The sequence below is a fragment of the Protopterus annectens genome, chromosome 7.part0 (assembly GCF_019279795.1).
Source record: "Protopterus annectens isolate FY-2018-M chromosome 7.part0, PAN1.0, whole genome shotgun sequence".
NCBI lineage: Eukaryota > Metazoa > Chordata > Ceratodontiformes > Protopteridae > Protopterus > Protopterus annectens.
In genome coordinates, this window is record NC_056739.1 from 630,507,769 (window position 1) to 630,531,630 (window position 23,862).

The 23,862-nt window shown below is 37.6% G+C and overlaps 1 protein-coding gene across 2 annotated transcripts in view; it reads right to left on the reverse strand.

Annotated features, from left to right (window-relative positions):
* Window positions 1-23,862, reverse strand: part of TTC39B (tetratricopeptide repeat domain 39B) — a 1,202,733-nt gene that overhangs the window by 206,235 nt on the left and 972,636 nt on the right. For both annotated transcript variants that reach the window (XM_044077204.1, XM_044077205.1), the window contains one exon: window positions 7,424-7,585. In XM_044077204.1, coding sequence (XP_043933139.1) covers window positions 7,424-7,585 — 162 coding nt within the window. The remainder of the gene's footprint in view (window positions 1-7,423; window positions 7,586-23,862) is intronic.

Consider the following 23,862-nt stretch of genomic DNA (forward strand, 5'->3'; position numbering starts at 1 on the left):
TGAAGCAAGCATTCTCCTTTGTTAGCAAAATTGGGAAAGAAAACAGACAAATTAATGTGTTGATTAATATTCATTTCAGAGGCTACTTTACACAAAAAAGGTGGATTGGCCCATAAAGTAACCCTGTCTTTGTGAAAAATAAGAAAGATACTTGGAAGAGAGAGCCTGGAGTTCAGAAATTCGTCTTAGAGAAATAACGTCCACCAGAAAGGCAGGTTTCCATGATAAAATTTCTAAATCAGATTTAGCAGATGGTTCAAAGAGTTTCTGAGTTAACCCTTGCAGCATGTCTATCAAATTCTGGGGAGGGGTCCTTCACTGGGGGCCTAAACAGGAAATTACCTTTGAAGAAAACCTTGCACAATTTTGAAGAAACTAATGAGGAAGCATTATCTTAATGAAAATTAGATATGGCTGCCAATTGCACTTTGATAGTATAGAAACTAGCTCCTTCTTGAAAAAGAGATGCTAAAAACTCTAGGACAACAGAAGTAGGAACATCAGGAGTCTGATTCTCTCCGTAGAGCCCAAATAAAGAATCTCTTCCATTTACTTTTATAGATCTTTGTTGAAGAGACCTTGTGGAAAGATAGAAGCATCTGTCAGACTGGGGAGGAAAGCCTTGGGCTATCTAGCAATGGAACTGGAGAAACCATGCAGTCAAACTGAGGCTGGGAATGTCCAGATGATACATCCCTGTGGGATAACAGACAGCAAGTCTGGGCTAGGGTCCAGTGTCAATGATGGATAACGAAGGTGAGACCAAATTAAGGGGAACCACTCTTGATGAGGCCAAAGGGGAGCAATGAGGATAACTGTGCTCTTAAATCGAAGTGCCTTCTGTAAGAATTTGGCAATAAGAGGTATTGGGGATACACATAAAGGAGACCACAGGGCTAAATGGGCACCACAGCATCTCTCAGGGTCTCCTCGAGACGAGGGATTAAGGCAAAGAACCTGCTGCACTTGTTGCTGTTGTGGGGAGATGCAAAGAGGTTGCAGCATGGTTGGCCCCAAAGACCTCTCCGCCACTGACTGACTGAGAGACCATTCATGAGGCATCAAAATGGACCTGCTGAGTTTGTGTGCTGGCACACTATTTCCCCCAGTACATGAGTTGCCATAAGAAAGCAGTTGGATGAGATCATCCACTACCACAGTCTCTTCACCTCTTGACAAAAGATCAAGTCCCCCCTTCTTTGTTGATGCACCAAACCACAGACATGCTGTCAGTTTGTATCACAAATGTCCCAAAAGGAAGTGCATTCTGGAAGGCCTGCAGTACTAGGAGGATCACTCTCATCTCTAGGATATATTCATGTGTGAATTGGTCTCTTCCTGTGACACATGCCTTGGACTGTCTGTCTCAATAAATGTCACCCCTACCCCAAATGGGAGGCATCCATAGTTACTGGGGCTGCTGGGGAGGAAGTATAAGAGGCCGGCCTTGGGAAATTTCGTCCAACTGAATCCACCAACATAGATGGTCTGTGCATACTCAAGTGAGTTTGACTGGAAAGGACAGGGGTGAAGAAATGACTAACAGTTAAGGTCCATTGAAGAATGTGCAAACAGAAAGAGGCCATAGGAACTAAGGTTATGGCAGCTGCCACTGGCCCTAGGGCTGACGTATAAGTCTGGCTGGGGGAGAAGCGTGAGCGATAATTTGCAACACCCAGCACCTGATAGCCTCTCTTCCATCACATCGAGTAAGGGCTATCTGACTGACCGTGTTCAACTGAGAACCTATGAACTCCAAGCTCTAAACAGGTTGTAGATGAAATGTTGACGGAGATGCCTGGAGACTGACATAACTGGAGCAAGCAGTCCCTGGATTTCTCTAGACGATGCTTAGTTGGAGCTGTGAGGAACCAGTCATCTTGATGTGGAAGCACTCAGAATCTGAGCAATCTCAAGTGAGATTCTACCACTGCCATACATTTGGTAAATACCCTGCGGGCTCTAGTGAGACCAAAGGGCAGGGCTCTGAACTGACAGTGACTGCCCCCTAGCCAAAAGCACAGAAATCTTCAGGATCATCTGTTCATCTTGATGTAGTAGTACACATCCTGAAGGTTGATGCAGCACATCCAATCATCCTTGAGTAGAAATGACAGAATGGACTGAACCATGACAATTCAGAACTTGGAATTTTTCACAAACTGATCTAGTTTGCTTAGATCCAGAATTGGACTCGGGTCCCCAGTTTTCTTTGGCGCTAAAAGGAATCTCCTTTTTGGTCTGCTGGGACCTCCTGGATTACTCTTTTGTCAAGCAGCTTTTAAATTTCTTGAGTTGCTACCTCCCTTTGACTGGGTAGAACATTGGGAAGCCTTTTTCTTTTGGTTGGAGGGATATGGAAAAATGTTATGTAATACCCTCTGGATATGATTTTTTAGCAACCAAGATTCTTTTGCTATTGACACTTAGGCATCTGGGTGCAGAGACAAGTACTCCCCAACTGCTTCCAGAGGTGAGCAGTTAGACAACCTTTCAGAAATGCTGAAAGGTTTATCAGAATAGGAATATGAGAAATCCTGGTTCTGTGGGCCTCCCCTGCCGTGAGAATGGTGTCCTCCATTTGAGCTCTTCCCCTCTGGGGAGATATCCCCACGTGAATCCTGGAAAGGACCCTGGGACTTCTGGAACCACATTTTCTTGCCTCCTATTTGATTCCTGGAAAAGGGTCACTGAGGGGTAGAAAAGTGTATCCCTATTGCAGACAGAGTCTTTTCATCCGGTTTACTCCAGGAAAGCAATTCCTTTATAGTAGATCCAAACAAAGATGTTCTATTAAAGGGACCATTGAGGAAAGAAGACTTGAAAGGCTCCACAAAGTCGCACAAGTGCATTCAGGCATGTCTCCTAACAGCTATGCCTGAACCAGCTGCCCATGAGTTACACTCTGCAACATGGGAAATTAATATTATGTACGCATTACAGATAAGGGAGTGGCCAGTTGTGAAGAAGACTTCTTATAATCCTCCACGGACAGGGACTGAGAGAGGGATTTGGAAAGCTAATTAGTCAAATCCCACTGTAATCTGGTGAAATGTGCCAAGTAGTTCAGAGATTGTCAGGTAAAGGTTGCTGAGGCAAAAATGGGCTTCCCAAATCTGTCCAATGCCCTATTCTCTCTGTTAGCAGGGTGGACAGAGGAGTTCTGCTCTTCCAGCTCTTTCTTTGTGGCTGCCACCACAACCATTGCATCAAAAAGAAATCCCTTACCAAGGGTACTGGAATGAAAAGCTGCACAAATGGACTAGTCTGTGTTTAAATGAGAAACTCCTAGGCAGTAGACACACTCCCTGTGAGCATCAGTGTTAAGGATCTTGTGCCCACAGCAAGTGTATTTCTTAAAAACTGTTATTTTTTTAGACGTGTCTAAAGAAAGGGAAAAAGTAAGTTTTATTTTTTTTAAATTATAGGCTACCAACAATGTTAGGAAATAAAATACTCTATAGGGTAGAAAAAAGGAAGGGAAAGAAAAGGAGGAAGAATACCAACAATGGTACCGACAGCTACCTTAAAGTAGAAGAGAAAGAGAAAAATTACAGCAAAGTAGTACTCGAGAACTCAAGGGACTAGGTAAGGGAGGTGGGCGAAATAGCAAAAAGTTTGAGAAAAAAATTGGAAATTGGATTTGCAGCAAGGAAATAACACCCAAAAAAGCTCTCTGAAAAGGATCTGTCTGTAGCAATATGGCAGCAAATGAGATCTGAGGTTCAGCAGGTTGACCGAGGCATTGTGGGTAGAGGAATGAGCTCAAGAGTTGGATCCAAGAGTCTAGGAATTGCATCCAAGTCAGATCCAAATTGTTGAGAAACAAATGAAAAAGGCAATATCAAATCTATTACTCAGCCATAACTGAAGTCTGACTACAGTATATAGTAGAACTCACTGCTATATAAAAGCCAAATGGAGTTGCTGTTTTACAGTGTTACTCTGGGAAAAAGAGAAGTCCTTCAGGACTACAAATCATTGCTGGAATGTAGTCTTTGTTATGGAAAAACTGGGAAATTCTTTCATAAAGATTAAAGCAACAGAAAGTCTGCAGGAAAAAAAGGATGGGTTTGACTGCTCAAATGCTGACTCTTCTTTTAAGATGGACTCTGAAGCTGGACTGTAGCTGCCCTCAAGGGAGATACAATGTTTTTGTTTTTTGACTCAAGCAAACATGTACTTACACAAAGCAAGAGGAATGCGGGTTTAGACACCCCATTTCAAGAGGATGCAGGTGGCACAATCCTTACAGAGTCAATGTAAACCAATAAGTCCTTATCTTCACAATCCTGTTTGGTGCACTTATTATTTATAAAACCCTGAAGAGTTTACTTAATCAAGAATGCAAAAAACACATTCATTGTGATTGATTAGAAATGAGTAAGGACTGCTACTTTGAAGAAGAATGTTCAGCTGCTAGAGGCTGGACATCTGTCAGTGGTCTGTATACGTACTTGCGGTGGCCCAGAGAGAATAGGGACCATCATGAAATATAATACTAATACAGACCATTGGTTTGTACAGACTATATAGGAAATCTTGTTGGAGGAATGGGATCCTCCATTATGACCTTCTAGGATAGTGTTTTTAGGAAGATGTTTTTGTATTAAATTATATGATTTATGATGTACAACACTAATTTAACTTTAATAAACGAAATTTAAGATTTTTATTGTCAGATATGTCCATTTCAGAAGTTGTGAGTTGAGTTGTAAACCAAGTACATGAACTGTATGAACCTAAAGAGATTACTATGTAAGTATTAACTAAATATAACTAATCTATCTATTGATATAAGATCTTAAAAAAAAACAGGCTTCTTCGTGTACTAAAATGTTCCTATTGTAATTATATGTGTAGAAACTGTGGCTTTACACCCCAGGCATGAGACAGGAACATATCACCAACGATATTGCAATTGCAAATATAAAAAAATGATATATATCTTGCCACCTGTACTTTGTGTGACTTACTATATGTGGTCTAAACTCAGGGAGAGGAGAGATCCGAATCTATGAACATATTTATATATTTAGAAGAGTAATTTCAATAATGCCTTAGCCCTGCATTGTAGCATCCACCCACAACACAGCTTTGTGTTCCAAGTATTACAGGTGGTGGATTTTTTAAGGAGGAGGAAGGCGATAACTTGAACCCTGGAGGGCTTTTGAATTAAGATGGATATATATTGACTAGGGGCTCATCTATTGCCAGGTCTTTAACTCTGTAGTTAAGAATCAAGGCTATTTGGTCTTTGCAAATAGGACCCTGATAAATAAGGCTTTTATTATAGCTATTGCTACATCCCTGCTACTTGAATAGGGACATAATGTTAATTTTATGTCTATCTTCACTTCATTTTATTTTATTTTATTTTATTCTATTGACGTAGTTATAATTTGATGTTTTCGTTTTCGGACGAACAAATTATAAAGATGCATATATAAATATAATTAAATATATTATCAATTATTATTTATAGAAAAAAAAGAAAGTTTGTGTGATGTGTAAGAAAAATACACTATAGGTTTTTTGTGTTGCTCCTAAATTTAACACTAGGCAGTTGAAAACAACACTAGTATTTTATTTATTTAAGTTTTTATTATTGCTAATGAGTTTTAAGGCCCCTATATAAAAGACGATGGAAACTTTTGTATGATTGTAACCTGATGAAGCACAATTTGTTTGTGTGAAAGCGCTCGTTCCTGTTCTATTTTTTACAATAAATGCTACTTGGATTATATCGTGGTGGTTTCAAGCAATTTCTCTACTACAGACCATTGGTTTATGCCATCATGCATACATATTGCTTCTTCAGCAGAGGCCCTATACAAAAAACTGATCCCTCAGAGTTCTGCTGCATGTCACATTCCAAGGGTGAGAAATAACTTTTGAAAGCATTTGTTAAGTTTTTTTCTGGCCTCTGGTTGTCATTCTTGGTTAACAGTTCAGCTAGTCCACTCTGGACAATTTTCTTTGACCTTTATGATTTACTGACTGCAATCCTTAATGATTTGCCAGAAAACCACACATTTGTGAGGAACATACGAAAAATATGAGGCAAAAATCTGGACATTACACAAACCTCTGAACACCTGAGATGTAGGCATGGAAGATGTCCTAATAAAAGCTGCAGCAGTGACTGAAGGGATTCGCCAGCCCCCTAAAGTTTCCCCCTCAAAAGAGAGAGATGCTACACCACTAGCCAGTCAGCAAACATGCCTCAACACATAGCACTGTGCGTTACAGAACAATTCCCAAATCTCTCTGCAGCAAATTAACTCCTCAAAAGTCTTTTTTTTTTTTTTTTTTTTTTTTTTAAAGTAAACCAAATCCTTTGTAAACAGACAAAAGGATTACACATTCTCACCCCCCCCCCCCCCACACACACACAAATCCATCCTGTTACTTACAATCAGCTCTGCAAACAAAACTCCAATCTTGAAGTCTAAATTCTCTTTTGTAGAACAACTCTCAGTATCTCATTCAATTTTGAGAAACAAACGTTTGTTTGATTAGGTGAACAGTGAATAAGGATACTACCATTGTGGACAACAGCAGCCTATGTCCACCCCATAAGTCATATTCATTAGTATGAAAGCTTAAAATATCCATCAGGGAACACTTTGTGATGCAACAGTACTGTAAGCTTTCCAAACTAATTTACACATTTGATGCGGAAGCTTGGTGATCATTTAGGTCTGGTCCTTTGTGGACACCCTCTAATTTCCAGAACTCGCTTCAAAGCTTAAAACACTAGCTATACAGTCATGCATGTTGCTACTGTGTTGAATGACTAGCCACTGGTAAATATCAGAGTCATTAAGGTCCTGCATATTCAGTAATCTGTCACAAACATTTACAATTTCTCACATTCTGAATATGCCACTTCATCTGTATCATTTCAAGATGGCAGCTTCGTAGACACCCTTGTGGCTTTTCCTAGCTCCCAGATGTCTCCTCTCTTCCAGCTTACACTTTAGCTGCACTGCTATGATATTAACTCACAAACTATTACAGCATAGTGCCAAAACGCTAAATTCCATACAAAACAAACATTTGGGCAAAACTTTCATTTTAATTTTATTTCTTGTACTGATATTACATTTAATAAAATCCTACAGGAAACATCAGCCAACTCCTCATTAAGTACTGCACTACGCTTATTTTCATTTTCAGTACTCAGGGATAGTAAAGTATCAAACATTTCATTTTAAAGGCATCAAGATTAGCACTTGTTAAATAAGCCATTTTTAAGCAACAGGACATTGTTTAATTTCAAAGTTTCTTCCTCACATTTTGGACAATAAAATAAATTATCTATCTCCCTGAAACCAAAGAAAATGGAAATAAAAGGTTAAAGAAAATAAAAAGGAGTTTTATATTGTTTGGATCATGTCAATAAAAATAGTTCAATTACCTTTGACCACCTGCTTTCCTTGGCCAGCAAGTCTGCATAGTGGTATGCTTTCAGCCACTGCTGCTGAAACGTATGGCACCACATCAGCTCCCAATAACAGAGATGGTGAATTTGTTTCCACTCCTGTTGAGATTCAATGCATTGCTGGAAAGTGATCTGTGCCTGAACCAAGAGAAAAAGAAGAGAGAGACAGAACAGACACAGGTTAGTTCTCAGCTCAACATACTGTAAAAGCTTCCAAAGAGGACATGTAGCATTCCACAATATAAGCAGAGATGTTGTTACCTTGCTTTAATGAAACAGTACTCTATGCATCTCACTGGTTTCCACAGTGAAAGCTGGTTGCAGATTGCCAATTTACATTTTTCTCCCTACAACCTTTTCATTTCTCCTTCTCATTTAAGTCCACCTTATTCTACATCATAAAACATATTTGATGCCCTCAAACATATTTTAGATGTCTTTTACGTTAATATTTTCTCATTTAGCAATGAACAATTCAAGTATATGCTAGGACTATTATTTCACAACAACTGAGCGCTCTTCCATAATCTCTTTATTTTTTTTTTTTTAAACAGTCACGTCCTTCTAACCTCAAAGAAAATTGTAGATATACACAGTTAATCCTCCTTGTTTTTGTTCAAGAATGTATATACATATAGACTTTCCTGTTGTACTGCCCAGTGATAAAAGTGAACAGCATGCAGAGAACCACAGTTCCCTGCCTTTCAAATGATCACCAACATAAAATAATGCTTCCAGAATCATTGACTGAAGTTGCAAAGACCTCACTATCAGCCTGCCAGCCACACTAAAATATATATTACCCTAGAAGGCAACAATGCAACAAAGTCAGTGATAATGGAGAACACTGGACCGTGCTGATAGGTTTGCACTGCTCTCAGCTTAAGACAGCAGCATAGTTTGACAATTGCTTACTACCACCCTAACATGTTAAACATTTCCGACAATTAAAAAATCAGAAATCCCAACATCTTATAGCAACAATTTAACAAAGCATACAATCACTTGTAAAAAAGTGGAGCAGAACACTACTGATTGGGTTTTTGGCTATACTAATGGACCCAGATGACTGGCCTCATACATAAGTATGGCTACCTTTCCTTTCAGTGGTAAGGGATCAGCAGTTTTATACCAGCTGATTTAAGACTTTACTGGATAAAAAGCAGAAAAGTGATGGAAAATCATTCTGGGTCTGAAGCTTCTACAAAGTGAAGAACTTCAGCGCAGTCCTCTTGCTGGTGTTGTACACAAACTATATACTACCGACGGGAATGTTCACTGGATAATACAGGCTGGACAGATGTTGAGAACAGAAACACCGACAATTTGGACTGCTTGGTTCACCAATAACAGAGTAGATGTTTCTTAAGCACATTTTCTCTTGAACATCTTCAGTTTGCAGCCTCTCACAGGGCTACTTCACACATGTACCATACTCTGAAAAAACATTCTGGTCATTCTCACAAGCTATAGATAGCCAGGTTCTGGATCCAGACTATGCTCTAATTCTCATTCTAGAACACTGTGCATCTTGATCTATTGACATGAAGTATTACAGATTACATCACACTTCCATCCTTTACTTAAGAAAAAACATATTACATTCTTTCAGACTCTCTCTACATTGTTTCCCATGCAGACTCTAGGGCAGAGGTATAGTTTTGAGAAAAGAGCATAGGACTCCAGAGAGGAGGCATATAAGCACCCCACCTCACACACACAAATCTCTATAAATACAAATAAAAGAAATAAACAAACAAGCAACACAGTGCCACAATAAATAAATGCATTAAAATGATTGAATTAAATTAAATACAGCAAACAAGAAAATAAAACCTGAACAGCCTTTACATCGACCTATTGCAGAGTGACAGATTCGGTGAAAGGCTAATTCTCTAACAGAGCACAGCACAGAAGATTGTGGTAAATAGTGTATCCAGTGAGGAAATTGGACATTAGCAGAGAGATTTTACAGCATTTAACATTACAAAGAACTCTCTTTCCTATGTGGGTATTGATATTGCAGAAGGACTTTTCTTTCTACATGAGAAATATCTGCAAGATGGTTTATACATAGAACCATACAAAAAGAACAGAATGGGAAGTGTCAAAGCTAAAGCAAAGATCCAGTAAGTGGCAACTGTGACTAAATGCAAGGAAATACAATATGGATAGAAAGCGTACACAAATAAAGGAGTATATGCCTAGCAAAACACATTAAGCATTACACATACCATGAGACCTTGTGGTTCTTATTTTAGATGGCTTAAAAAGTGCAGATTAATCTGGTGAACTACAAAAAGGAGCACCAGAACAATTTTGGGATGCATATGGAGAAGCACCACCACCTCTACATATACAGCCAGGAGACTCTGTTGTAACTGATGTGCAGACAGTAAGGGAAGCACCATCTCTGCTAGGTAGTGATACAGTTGTTACTCACTCAGTGTTGCTTTTCTAGGAAAGCCACAGAAATAGTCCAGAGCCTGCACCAAGATTGTTAAAGGAATTAAAATTGTATACTACAAAGAAAGAAAGAAAGAAAAAGACGGTATCACAAGAACATTGAAGTATCTCAGAGAAAGCAGACTCTAGGATGGCAACATCTACCAGAAGTGCACCTACACAAAAATGGAGGGTTGGGGTGGACAGAATTTGAAAAGGAGACCACTAAAGAAGGATGATATGAAGAAGCACCTTCGCAAAAAAGTTTAACTTCATCATTTGAACAAAGAAAAAAGACCTTGGGTGTCGTCCACAGCTTCAGGCTTCAGACTGTTAAAACACAATTTATTAATCGCTTAAAAAGTGAAGCTGACAGGATGTAAACTTCACTAGAATATGGTGAACTGAAAAAAGTTAAGTATCCAAGCAGTTGTCATCCACAGCTTCAAACTTCAGGCTGTTAAAACTCAATTTATTGAAAACTTAAGAAGTGAAGCTGACAAAATGCAAGCTTCACTGAGATGCTGAAATAATTAGCCTAGTAATTAACATCCACAACTTCAGGCTTCAAGTTGTTAAAGCACAGTTAATAGATGCTTTGTAAGCAAAGCTGACAAAAACATATACTTCAAAAAGCTGATGAAATTGTCCAAACAATAAGCGCTTTCAGCAGATGCCTTCTTCAGATCGTATAAAAGTGTGGTTAGCGCTTCCTGATTATAAAGGAAACACAATCAAGAGCTGGTAGCTAATTGTCTTTGGTGTTCTTAAAGGCACAGGACAAAAATAAATGTTCAAAGTGGAGATTTGTCTCCTATAATGTAGTTCAATGTTAAAAATGCTAGAATCATGTATTAATGCTTGGTAGGTTTCTTCTAGATTTCAGAACAGGTCTGAGAGGTACTATTGTATTAAGACCTGGGGGTCGATTGGCTCTAAAATTGTTGATCCAAAAGATCTCTCTCAGTTCTGTCCTGTTATGGACATCTCCTTCCCTGATGTTTTGGGTGACCACTTCCACTGCTTTGAACAAGAAATTAAGAGTAGGATGGACCAATACGTGTGCTGCTAAGGCATTATGTGGAACTTTCTGATCAATGTCTCTGACATGTCGTAGAATACGATCCTTTAATCGTTGGTCAGTTTTACTAAGATAGAAAGCTTGGCACTTGCGACAGGTAGCCAAATAGATAATATGGCTAGTAGTACAATCAGCATAAACATCGAAATTAAAGTTACGTCCAGATACTGGGTGGAGAAAAGTATTACTAGTGTCTAAATAAGGACAAGCTTTGCATCTGCAGCATTTAAAAGTACCGTTGCAGTCTGATAGTGGACCACCACGTTTAAAGCCATCTTTATGGCATAATAATCTCTTGATATTCTTTTTATTCTTATAGAGAAACCTGGGTCTCTCTCTCCAACGATGTTCTTTATTTTATCATCCGCTGTCAGAATCGGCAAAAACTTCATCATTTAGTGCTTTTAAGATAAATCACTAGTAACAACAAATAACCACTACAACAAAAGACTATATTCAGCAAAACTCTGGATTTATTTATTGCATTGCTTTTAAAGTACAAACAGTATAAAATATAAATTACAAACAAACTTTATATAAGAGTCTGAATTGCAGCTAAAAGCCAATACCCTTAAAGTCCTGGGACTATTTTGCCTTGTTACCACTAAATGTCAAGTCAAAAGGATAACACCTGAAGCAGACTAGAACAGAACATTTTTGCAGCCATCACAGCATTACAATCCACAAGTGATTTACCTGATAGGAAAGAGTGATGCCAGATGTTTTGTTGAATCTCCTAGCCCAGTAAAAAAAGACTAGAAAGGCACTACTAAGTCACCAAAAAAAGTACAAGAATAAAACACAAGATGCTGAGTGCTTTCTTCCCTAATATCAAACAGGACTTCATAAGAGCATTTGAGAAAACCCAGTAGTGTCCGTAAATAGTAATTAACACACACTATAGGTTAACTAACTGACCAATCACCACACAATATCAGTAATAAAAATGTGTACACTAATAAAATATAAATAATGATGAAAAAATGCTGCAATACAAAAAAACATCACAAATGGCTGTTGGTGGACAGAATAAAAACCAATTCTATATAAAACACTATAACTTAGCAGCTCTTAGTTTTAATATGCTATTTAGTGAAAGCATATCATTAAGACCAGGAAAATTGTTAGCATCTGATCTTATCTGCCACTGGAGCTCAGTGAGCATGTCTTCCCATGCCCCCACCCCCTTGGATTATGCAAAACTTGTTCCAAAATAAAAATGTTGTATTTCTTGAGCAATTCAACTTGTGCTTTTGTAATGTGTTATTGATTTGTTGAGTTTGTATATTGTAACATTGCTCATATATGCATTTTTAAGTGCTCTTTCCATTTTGCCAATGTAATATGAGTGGCAGAAATCACAAAAGGCTATGTAAATAACACCTGATGTGTTGCAATCACATGTCTTGTCTAACCTATATTCTTTGGATAGTGTCATTAATTTCAGTCTGTAACAAATATGTTCTTACACTGCTGGCAAAATCCACATTAAACATGCTTATATTTTAATCATCATCACTAATCATACTGTCATGTAAGCATATGCCGTAAGTAGCTGATGGAATGGAGTCACATTTTATCAAAAACTGTATTCCTCTGTGCAGATATTAGTTCCAGTTTCTAGTTTTCCTTTTAAACTTAAATGACATGTACAGGTAAAATTAGGAGCTGTTCCCAATACTGAATTGATACTACCATCACTTGCAATAAGTTTCCAATTATTCGTAACTATACTTTTCATGGTGTTTGTAGCACTACTAAATTTCACAATCATGGTATATTCTAATTTGTTAGTTAGACCCATATTCGGCTCTAGTTTGTCTATTCCTTTACTTGAAATGGATTAGAAGTTGCTTTCCCGTTTATTTAGCACCTCCTTTTTAATATCCTTGAGCATCACAAAGGGATAGCCCCTTTTCAGAAACATATCAATCAATAATTCAATCAAAAGCCATGCATTATCAGACACTATTCTGGAAATTCTCATTATTTGCTCCTTGACTAAGCTTCTATTTCGATGGTGAGGACGATTACTAGAATAGTGTAAAAAGTTACTAGAAAAAGTAGGCTTTCTATGGAGCCTAGACTTAAACAAATTAACTAATTTTTTGTGAAGTGTTGCATCTAAATAACTAATGCTGTTTACTGAATAATAAAAGGTAAATCTGAGGAAATCTGCAGAGGTATTCAATTATAAATGCATTTAATGTAGCTGCATCACCTTCCCAAATAAATAAGTCGTCCAAAAAACAGACTTAAATGACTATCTGGCTCATGAATTCTGAACTGAAAACAAAGTGGTGCTCCCAACCCCAAAGTACTATGTTTGCATATAGAGGGGTGCATGCTCTGCCCCCATTTGCTATGCCAGTTGACTGCTTGTAATACTCCCCCTCAAAAAAGAGGAGGTTATTAACCAAAACTATCTCCAAATATTCAACTACCATATTAAACTCAAAGTTCTGCAAGTTCTCACAAGTAAATATGATTCGCAAAACCAATCTAAACCTACATGGTGAGGTATGCATGAATACAAATCAATAACATTAACAGTGACTAGTAGCCATTCATCATGGTAAAGTTCATGTTTAATACAACTTAAAAAGCCTCATGAGTCCTTTAGGATGCAAGCGTGTTTTTTTAAGAACATCTTTTAGTGTTCCATCTGTAAATAAAGCTATAGGATACGTTGTGGATCTTGTTGCTGACCCAATGGGATACAGAGGTGGATTAGGTATGTTCTTATGTATTTCTGGTATCCTGAAAATAACCGGAGGAATTGGGTGTTCTACCATCAAAAACTTAAATAGATTGTAGTTTATGACTTTTTGATCTAACAAATCCTTTAGAATCAAATTTAATTTGCTATACAAAATGAGAAGGGGTGTCAGCTATGAACCCTGGTGGGGACTCCACTGGTGACTGGTCTTTTTGTGGAAGTCGCCTCTCCTGTTTTGATCTCCTGCATCCCATCTCTGGGCCAGTTGGTAATCCAGTGGGTGATTCACAGATTTATTTAGAGTTTACTTAACTTTTTTGCTGTTCCTTACTGGGGGATTGTGTCAAAAGCTTTGGCTAGGTCAAGATATGCAGTGTATACCATTCTACCTTCATCCATTGGTTTTGGTGACCTTTCCCCAAAAAAGTCAAACATGTCAAACATTTGAGCATCCCCATATCAGCAGCGATGTACAATATATGCACAGTACCTCAAACGAAAGTCATCTGTGTTCAGACACTGTTGTACACAAAATGACAATTGCAGAAATGTGTTTATGCGAATATTTTCCCAATCGTGTCTTGGCATTACTACAAATTACATTGGTGCTAGAACATGGAAGTCATTAGTCAATGGCACAGAAGTACTTTTACAGTTGCTTGATGCTACTTTCCCTCGACAGCACCTCTGTGCTCAGGTTCTCATTGATCCTGGATTGTCTGAATCTCAGTTAGATTTCTACCCCTCTGTGCCACACAGCTAACATAAAATGTTGATATGTCATGAACTGATATTACCAACCCTCATGGAAAAATCCAGAATTAATCAGGGACAATTTAAATATCAGTAGACCTAACCTGAGACATTGACAGAAAAACAGAATGTAAATTAATATACATTTTCTGAAGTAAAAGTAGAATACAACTCTAATTAACATCGTTATATAATAAATGCAATTCACTACCTTTTCTCCAATAGCCAGTCACCAGTTTCAGGATGGACTAAGAAGCACAGAGCTAAAATTTGAGTCAAAATCAGGGACAGTGGAGCGGTGAGCTCTAACCAGAGAAATGTTAAAGGGACTATGAATATCTATGTTACGGACCAGCTGCTGCTTCATACTTTCTTTTCACAAAATAACAGTTTTGTCAGTTTGTCAATACTCTGCCTTTATTTCATTTACTTATTTTACATAGTTTTTGATTCCAGGGGTACAGCACTGATCGAACTTGAGCATTTGCATGCTCATCCTGGGTTAAACAAACAACAACAGAAAAGTAATATTAAAGGTATAAGTGAATTACATAGTATACGTACATAACAAACATACATATAATGAAAATTATCTATATGTTTACAAAGAAGATGGTGCAGGGTGAATGGAAGGCTAAAAGGGTAGTAAACTGAACCCTAATCACAAAGAAGCCAAGCACAAAGCAAACAAATATATAAGGCAACTCGAGAAATCTGTGCTAGGAAACCATTTTAGACATTAGCCCTCTTCCTCTTAGGTCAAAAAGAAGATGTTGCAATTTAGAATTTTAGGCAGAGGAAGTGGAGGGCTTTTTGAGTACCAAAACAATGGAAGTCCCCCGATGATCTGGCCAAATTTGCACTAGTAGGACAAATACCACCTTCAGTCTTCCCTGAAAAGAGGAAACTAGCTTAGTGGGACTAACCCTGTCAACAAAGGATAAATAAAAATTAAAAAAAAAATGAGAGAGAAGACAGCCTTCTTAAACAGCCAAGCTCTCAAATCCAGAAATAAGTACTGGATAGAGCTCAGTGGGGGCAGGATTCTTACCCAAAGTGGATCATTTCTGCCTCTGAAGTAAAACACTAGATATCAGGTACAGCACAACTGCTACAGGGTGATCATAATCAGCAAGTTGTTTTTCTAACCTGACCCTTTGCCAACAGAAGGGTCAAAGGGGAAAGGGAGAGCTTGTGTATGCATAAAGATTAACCTAGGTTATTGGGAAAGCATACATTGCCCATTCTAACTGGTATTGAGGAATGAAGCTGTATACAACAGCCATTATGTTTCATTAGTCAGCAAACAGGTCTACTTGTGGAACTTTCCATTTCCTGAAGTGACTATCAGCATTCGAGGTACGTATACAAAACTCCAAGAGGAGGGTCAGTCTGGGAGTAAGGACATATCAGTTCAAGGTATGCAGATGAAATTCCATGGGGAGGATTGTTTTGTAACAAAGGCTGTCAAGCATGTCCTTTACTCCTGGGACATGGATCACCAAGAGACAAAATTTCACATCTCAGTGACCTTTAGTAGATGCGTACATCTACAGGACTGCTTTTATGTCATCAAGACTGCTAATAAGACCATCGTGCCGTCTGCAGTCCAGCATAAAAAGAACAGGAAGCACTGCAAGACCAGCGTCTCTTGTTTGATATCTTATCTGCAGCAGTGACAATCCTACCACTATCAGCTATCCAGAAAAATGACACTGGATCTGAGCTGAGCCCTGAACTAAATATGCAGATGAAAATTTGCTGGTTTAGGGCAGATTTCAGATCAATATGCAACAATTACTACAGACAAACCAAAGCACTGCTTGAACAGACATGCAAGTTATACCAAACAACAAAAAATAATTAAAAAAAAAGAAATGTGTAGACAAAACATGGGTGAAGAATATGTGGCATAGCCTTGTTTTTTTGCATTTTCTAAACCTTTGCAAACAGATTACAGAAAAACTTTATAACTGAATAATGTGGGATTTTTTATATAGACTCATGAAATAGGACAACTAGAATAAAAAAATATTTTAGCTCTCTCTAAATGAAAAGAAAAATGCAAAACGAAAAAGTAATAAAGGACTGCAAGAAGAAACATGATACCAGAATAGTGTGTAATTTTTATGCAGGCTCATGGAACAGGGGGACCTAAAAGTATAATGAGAAAAGTTTTAAACCTGATTAATATACTTCTGTATTGTACATGGGATACTATAAGGGTTGTGTTCCTAAACAAAAAGTGTACGGGGAAACCTTAAGTATAAAAATACATATACAACATATTGTGTGAGAACACAGCACATTCTTAAAGAAGAAACTATACATCATTTACACATATTGTAAGGATATGATACATGCAGAGTATAAAATGGCAACTATCATTTCTGGAACAAAATAACTTCTAAAATGCTGTGTTTAATTTATGTAAAATGTCTTTAAATATTAAAAAGCACAAAGACAGTTATAACTTGCATTTTAATAATGCAAATATGTAAGAACGCGATCTGTATAGTAGAATTCAACTAAGAATTAGAGAAAACAATGTTTTGTGTTTTAAATGGGACACAAAAAAAACAAACTAGGGAACTGTTTACAGAGCTTCAAGACACTGGTCAACCCTCAGTCACTCTGCCCAGTGTAACATATAAAAGTCCATTTCCAGTTGCTAAAGTGAGCTTTACTGATCTAGTTATCAAATAAATAAAACTGACACCAGTGTTGAAGATTTGGCATAATGTCAGATCTGGCAATATGCTGAATGGAGATGTTTTATGAAGAGGTAGAAGAGCATGAATGGCACCTCAGTGATGCTGACCAACAACTTAGTGAAGAAAACAAATCAGTGAACAGTAAAAACGTTAGTGAAAGTGTACCGGAAACAAGCAGTAGATGAAAGTTGTGTGTATAGTTATCTGCAGATGACTGTAGTCAGTTCCTTGTATAATATGATTCCATGATGCTGTTCCAATAAAGCATGGTAGATGAGCACAATAAGGCTGCAGATTTAATAACTTATACATAACAGAAGTTGGTTATGTTGGAAGATAAACTGAGGTGAAGAAATGTGCACTTTAATGCGAGTTTGAAGGATAAGGAAGGATTTAATTGTTTGCAGTTTGGGCTTTTCTAAGAGACTCAAGTAAAAAAAAGCCACCTTCAAGCATTAGATTATTATGAAAAAATCACTTTTAATAAAAAAAAAAACACTGGTAAAAAGTGGTACTCATCTTCTAAATGTTGTAGAGAACTAAGACTTCATCTGACTACCTACCAGACAATGCTGATTACTTTAACTAGTGTAATGGTCATGTGACAGGAATCAAGACATGTGCCATGTGACTTCAACATTTGGTGATTCTTTACTTCCTCAAGTAACATATGAAGTTAACTGGTGAATTCAAACCAATTCTATTACTTGCATGCAAAATAATTTGCCACTTACATTATAAATATACTAAAAAATCATTCTTATTGCAATCCCTCATATTTGTATTTGCAAAATCATTGACATTAAAAAAGTTGGAACACACATCAGAATGCTTATACAACGCATTTAACAAATCCTTGTTTTTAGTTTCACTGATATGCTCACTAATTATATCCTTCAATTTGTGCAATACACTGCCATGTTGGGGTTAAGTTTACATGTACAAGTGAACAAACCAGGGGAACTAATTGTGGTGTTCATATTAGTACAACATGCTCTTGGGTCATCATTGATAAACCTATAATAACTGCAATTTTAGCATTTGGAAGTAAGCTTCTGTTCTCATTATGAGGTGCATTTCCTGTATCTAAAATGACTTTAACGTTACATCCCTTTTTGTTCACAAACTTGTGTAAATGTGCCACCACTTGAAAAAGTTCATGGTTCTCCTTCAGAATTTAGTAATTTGAATTTTTTTATACAAGGAGTATTTAAACTATATCTCAAACACATAGCTGCATTCCATTGTGGTTACTGTGAAACACTGAAAGGCTGCAGCCCAGCTAGATAGAATTTTGTAGATAATTCTATGTCATTGTAAATATTAATATAATCCACAGGCTGTTTTACAAATGTAAGAAAACTAAATGTAAGAAAAGCTGTGTTAGATGTTCTGAACTTCAAAAATGTAACCATACTGCACCCTGCTGGAAGAAAGCTGATAAAGTAAAGCATTTTATGATTGTTTGATCTCAAAGCTCGAAGACAGGATGTCTGAACAAAGAAATTCCTTCTATTGTTTTGACACCAGAGTTAATTGCAAGGTTTTACATGTATGTTTGTCTTTTTGGCTTTTCCCGGTTAGGGGTCGCCACAGTGGAACTCCGGTCTACTAATGATTGGCAGTCAATTTTCATTCATGCATGTCTTTCGGAGGCCACTCGACCGCGGCGAGGACATGCAGACTCCACACAGAAAGCAAAGAGAATTGAACAGGAGAACCTCTTGCTGTGAGGCAACAATGCTACCGCTGTACCACCATGGCTTACGCAAGGTTTTACATGTATAATGTCTGTTATTGCTGTGGCTTCCTGACCAGGGGTAAGCTTACTAAGAAAACTAAGGAATGTAAATTTAGATTTTTTGGTAGCTTGGGAACCACAGAAATGTCAAGAATGACGTAATCTAAAATGAGTCAGCAGTGATGTATTATCAATTTAAGAGCTCTGAGAGAGCAAGAGATAGCATTTTGCATTTGTCTTCAGAACTGACAGCACCAGCACTTGCTTGCTCTGTATGTAAGTAGGAGCTTAGACTTTAGTATTTCTCTTAGAAATAGATAGAAAATAGTAAGATTAGACTGTTTTCTATATTTATGTCAGACAATCCTACAGTATAGTTTTAAAGTTCCTGTGTCTGAACTCTTGACCAGCACTGTGTTGAATTGAGAAGATTTGTCTTGTGTTTTTATTATTTATTATTAAATATTTTTAAACCTTTCAATTGCGGCTGTTTTGTGTAGAGATAATTTAAGCTCTAGAGTACTTGCATGGATTTAGTGATACTGCCCAGGTCACTCCAATAGCCTTAAAAGTTCTGGTCACATTTACTAATTGGATAACAGTATTATTACACAGCGAAATTGGTCACCTTTTGGAAAGGCCCTTACAGTATCAGATAAGTAGGGGTTTTGGTGGCAGTGGACTATTACCTTATAGCCTGGGCAGAAGGACCATACCTAGAGAATCTGTGCCAGCCTTCCCCAGGAGTATCTGTATATAAATCATATCTCAAAGTGTGTGTGTGTGTGTGTGTTACTTGGGCAGGGACATGAAGCACTGGTTGGACAGAGTGAGTGCTGGGAGGACTTGGCTTGGAACCCTGGCTAAGGACTCCACTCTACAGCTGTGCCAGTGGGGGGTTTTACTGATGATTTGGAGAGAAAGGAAGAACCCAGCCCCAGACTGACTGTGATCTCTGTGTGCTCTTCAGGGAAATTGTACTTTACTGTGTGTGTGTGTACTTGTTATCCTTCCCAATGTGCATGCCCTTCACTGGTGCTAGTGGTGAGGATTGAGGCTCCCTGATTACTGGGAGAGTGCACGGGCATCACAGTTACTTTCACCATACTCCATGTATTTTCATAAATAAAGAACTTAAATGGACCTCAGGTTATTTCCAAAACTAGAATCTTTTTTTTCAAAATCTGAAATGCCTTTAACAGTATAAGATTTTTTTATCCCCGCTGTGCATACCTTTCGTTTTTTGATTTAGTGAGTCCATACTGAAATAATGGAACACGAACTGCATGCTATATTCTTGTAATGACTAGTTTCAAGCTTATTATTTTTGTGCATCGTCACCACCATCACTGTCTGCAAAAATGATGGCAGAGAAGCTAACAGTACTAGAAAATTCCAAAAATTCAGTTGCCAAATTGAGACCTCATAAAAATAAATCCAACTTGAACATGGTTCCTGACCATATCAGAAAAAAGATTGTCAATACATTTACTGCAAAATTTCACTTTACATTTTCACTTTTTTTCGAACCAATGACCCCACCTTCACCATTCTCTCTGCCAATAACACACGCATCACCCCAGTACCTGAAGCGAAATTCCTAGGCATCACAGTTGATCAACAACTTAAATTCAACAAACATATCCCAAGCCATCTCTAAAGTACACAAGAAGCTAGGCTGTCTCCATCACAGCAAACAGTTCCTATCCTCCCATGTCTAGAACTACCATGGCCAGAACTCATCTCCTATCATCATTACTTTATGCCTCTCCTGTTCTAACCGACATTAATAAAACCGACCTTACCAAACTCTCCATATGCTACAATAAAATAGCTAGGTTCTCAGCTAATGCTAGATCACACTCCCATCACTGCCAATACCTACTTATTAACTACACTGGTTAGAATTTCCAAATTTACTACGCTATCACCAACTCATCATAGCTCATCAAATTCTTTACCAGCCTGACAGAACCCCTGCCCTAGCAGGCATGTTAAATTTCTGCAACTCTAACAAGACACTATGATCCAGTAACAAATCCCTGATCAAAGTCAACCCATGTAAGAACAGCTCGGGAGAAGCCCTATTCGCCTACGATGTCACAAAAGCATGGAACACACTCCCTCCCAACCTCAGGCTACAAAATCGCACAATCATATTTAAGACCTTTTTAAATCATGCCTTTATGCTAACCCTCTTTGCAACTGCAAAGACCCCATCTGAATCCTCACCTACTGTAGGCAGCTTACCTTCAATGCCTCTGATGCTCACTTTATACTGTCACCTATGTGCCTTGAATACTCTGTAAATATTATAAATATGTACCTACTTCTGATGTTCACTCTACACTGTCACCCATGTGTATTGTACAATTGTTGGTAAATATTGTGACTATGTACTTATTCCTGAATACCATACGTACACCTACTGTACTAGTACTTTAAGGTCTGTGATCTCCTGACTGTACTATTAGATTGTTATGCATTTAACTGTTTCTGCCTTTTTACATTAGCATTCTATCATATGTTAGCCAACTCCTTATTTGTAATCAACTGTCGCTCTGTAAAAACCTATGTATTCACACTGTAACTTCTTGAAGCTTTTTGCACCAGTACTCCGCTGAAAATGGACACATGCTGTCCAGTCAAATTTTATCCTGGTTAAATAAATAAATGCTAAAAATCTAACTTGTATAAAAAAATTATTTCCTCCCCAAAGGGCCATAACCAGGTTAACAAACTTTGAAGCTACAGTGGGGCTCCCACTGCAACTGCTTCCACATGTTGAAAATATGTGCCTTTAAACAGGAAATAGTTGTATTTAAGAATATTGTTTAAACATTCTCTAATGAACCTGATTTCACTGACTGAATACCTGTCTTCACACATTATGTTTTGTTATATGGCACATGGCATGTCACACACTCATTCAATACCAGTACTCTTGAGATGTAACTGTATAATGTGATTTGAGGTAAAAATGTAATAAGCAAGTCATTGTCATTAATGCGCCTTTTATTGATAATGTCTAAAATGGAAAGGATCCCTCATAAAAGACAGACTACTAAACACACATTTCTTCAATGCAATATCAATAAAGTTATGACATTATTTCCAACTACGACCCTCTAGCTGAACCAATCGGCCATAAGAGTGGATCATGCTCACTTTTGTGTACCTTGGGGATCCCAAAGATGAAACCAATCACTGGATCTTTTACTAAAATAGTCATGCATTGTCTGTGCAAGTCTGCCATCTCTCAACAATTTGGTAGTTTATTTCTATGTTCTTCTTGGTCACTTGTTTGTAAAACTAATCACTCAGCAGTGCCAACATTTTTTAACGAACATCTCTGTGTCCAGTAAAATCTTATGCCCTTTTGTCAGTTTTCACAACCTTTCCAGAGTTGTCCCTGGACATATTCTGTAATGCTTCTCTTTCAACTTTCTTCAGATTGTACTCCCGTCACTGACAGATCTTGACAACAATGTCCTTATTTCTTGCTCACAATTATGTTCACACTTGAATTGTAGAATGGAGGGGGGATTAAACAAACTTGAGCTGAATAAAATATTGCTGTTATGCATGGTTCTTTCATTCTTAAACAAAATTTTGAAATTTAATCAGTGAATATCTTTAACCTGTTAATAGTGTCCACTAAACTTGCCCTCCAAATATATATAACATTAAACTCATTCTGGAGCACTTTAATTTCATTTTCATTCAATATTTGTGAAGACAAATTAAAAATCTTAAAATCAAGGGGGATGTTAACCTTTTGTAATGCCCTTGATAGTGATATCACATGAGAGGTAAAGGTGTCTCCTGATCTCTCAAAATCATGTTATTCTGTGTCATCTTTGACCAAGTCAAGACACCTGAATTCCCTACCTCCTTCTGAAAAACTTTATTTCTGATTCCATTGTGGGTTGGGCTTCCATTTTGGATTAGTGTTTCACTTTTTTACATCTCTGCTGGATATGTGGCTCTTCTCTGGTTCTTGTATCTGTTCGGACAATTTCTGATTCAACTCAGCTCCTTGGTAACTGGTTCATTGCGGTAGCTGGTGGATCTAAAAAGGGATCATCCCACTGGCTGTGTTCGGCATTACTTCTGTTGAGAACTGGGTTATTCTTTTCTTTGAAATTACAAGTCTTATAATCCTTGTAGTTTCGGCAAAATGTTTTACTAAGGGGCTTATTTTCTTTATTACTTTTATGATTAATAAATACTATTCTTTTCAGAATTTCAGACTGGGAACCTTTCAAATTCAACTTGTCTGCAACAGCATCAAGTTTTTTTGAAGTCTAATATACTGGATTAATCACTTTTGATTAACAACTTGAAAAAAAATGAAACCAGCTTGCTCACTGATGAGTTCCCATTCCGCCAAGAATTTTTTGAAAAAAACAGCAGCTGTGGGCTTCATGTCTAACCACACATCTCTGGGAACCCCTTTTGATTTCCAGATTGGCTTTGAAAAAGTGCTACGTTCTTTTATATTTCAGTAATACAGCCTCTGAAATTCATGCATTATCCACTCTCTCTCCTAAACCTAAACAAGAACAGTTTAGACCTCTGCTTAAAAAAAAAAAAACAGAAACAAAGACAAAAAAAAAAAACCCACCAGCATAATCAAGTCAAATGTGCATGTTCTCAAACCACATCAACCCCTATTCTCTTTTTAATCCTTCACCTCTAATTCTTCCCCTCGTGTGATTAATCTTTTCATTCGTTGATGTAAATACTGTGCATGCTGTCTCTGTTGAAATCAATAACCCTTTAATTTTAATTATCTCTTGATGTGCACATTTTACAAAGGCTCTAAAGTATATCATTCTTTCAGTTGTTGATATTAACACAAGTTTTTTTTTCCTCAATGTATTTCTTTATTTCCTTGGTGACTGCAATCCACCTGGCTGTGCTTGAAATTGGTCCCTTATGATCAGAGCACTACCCTGC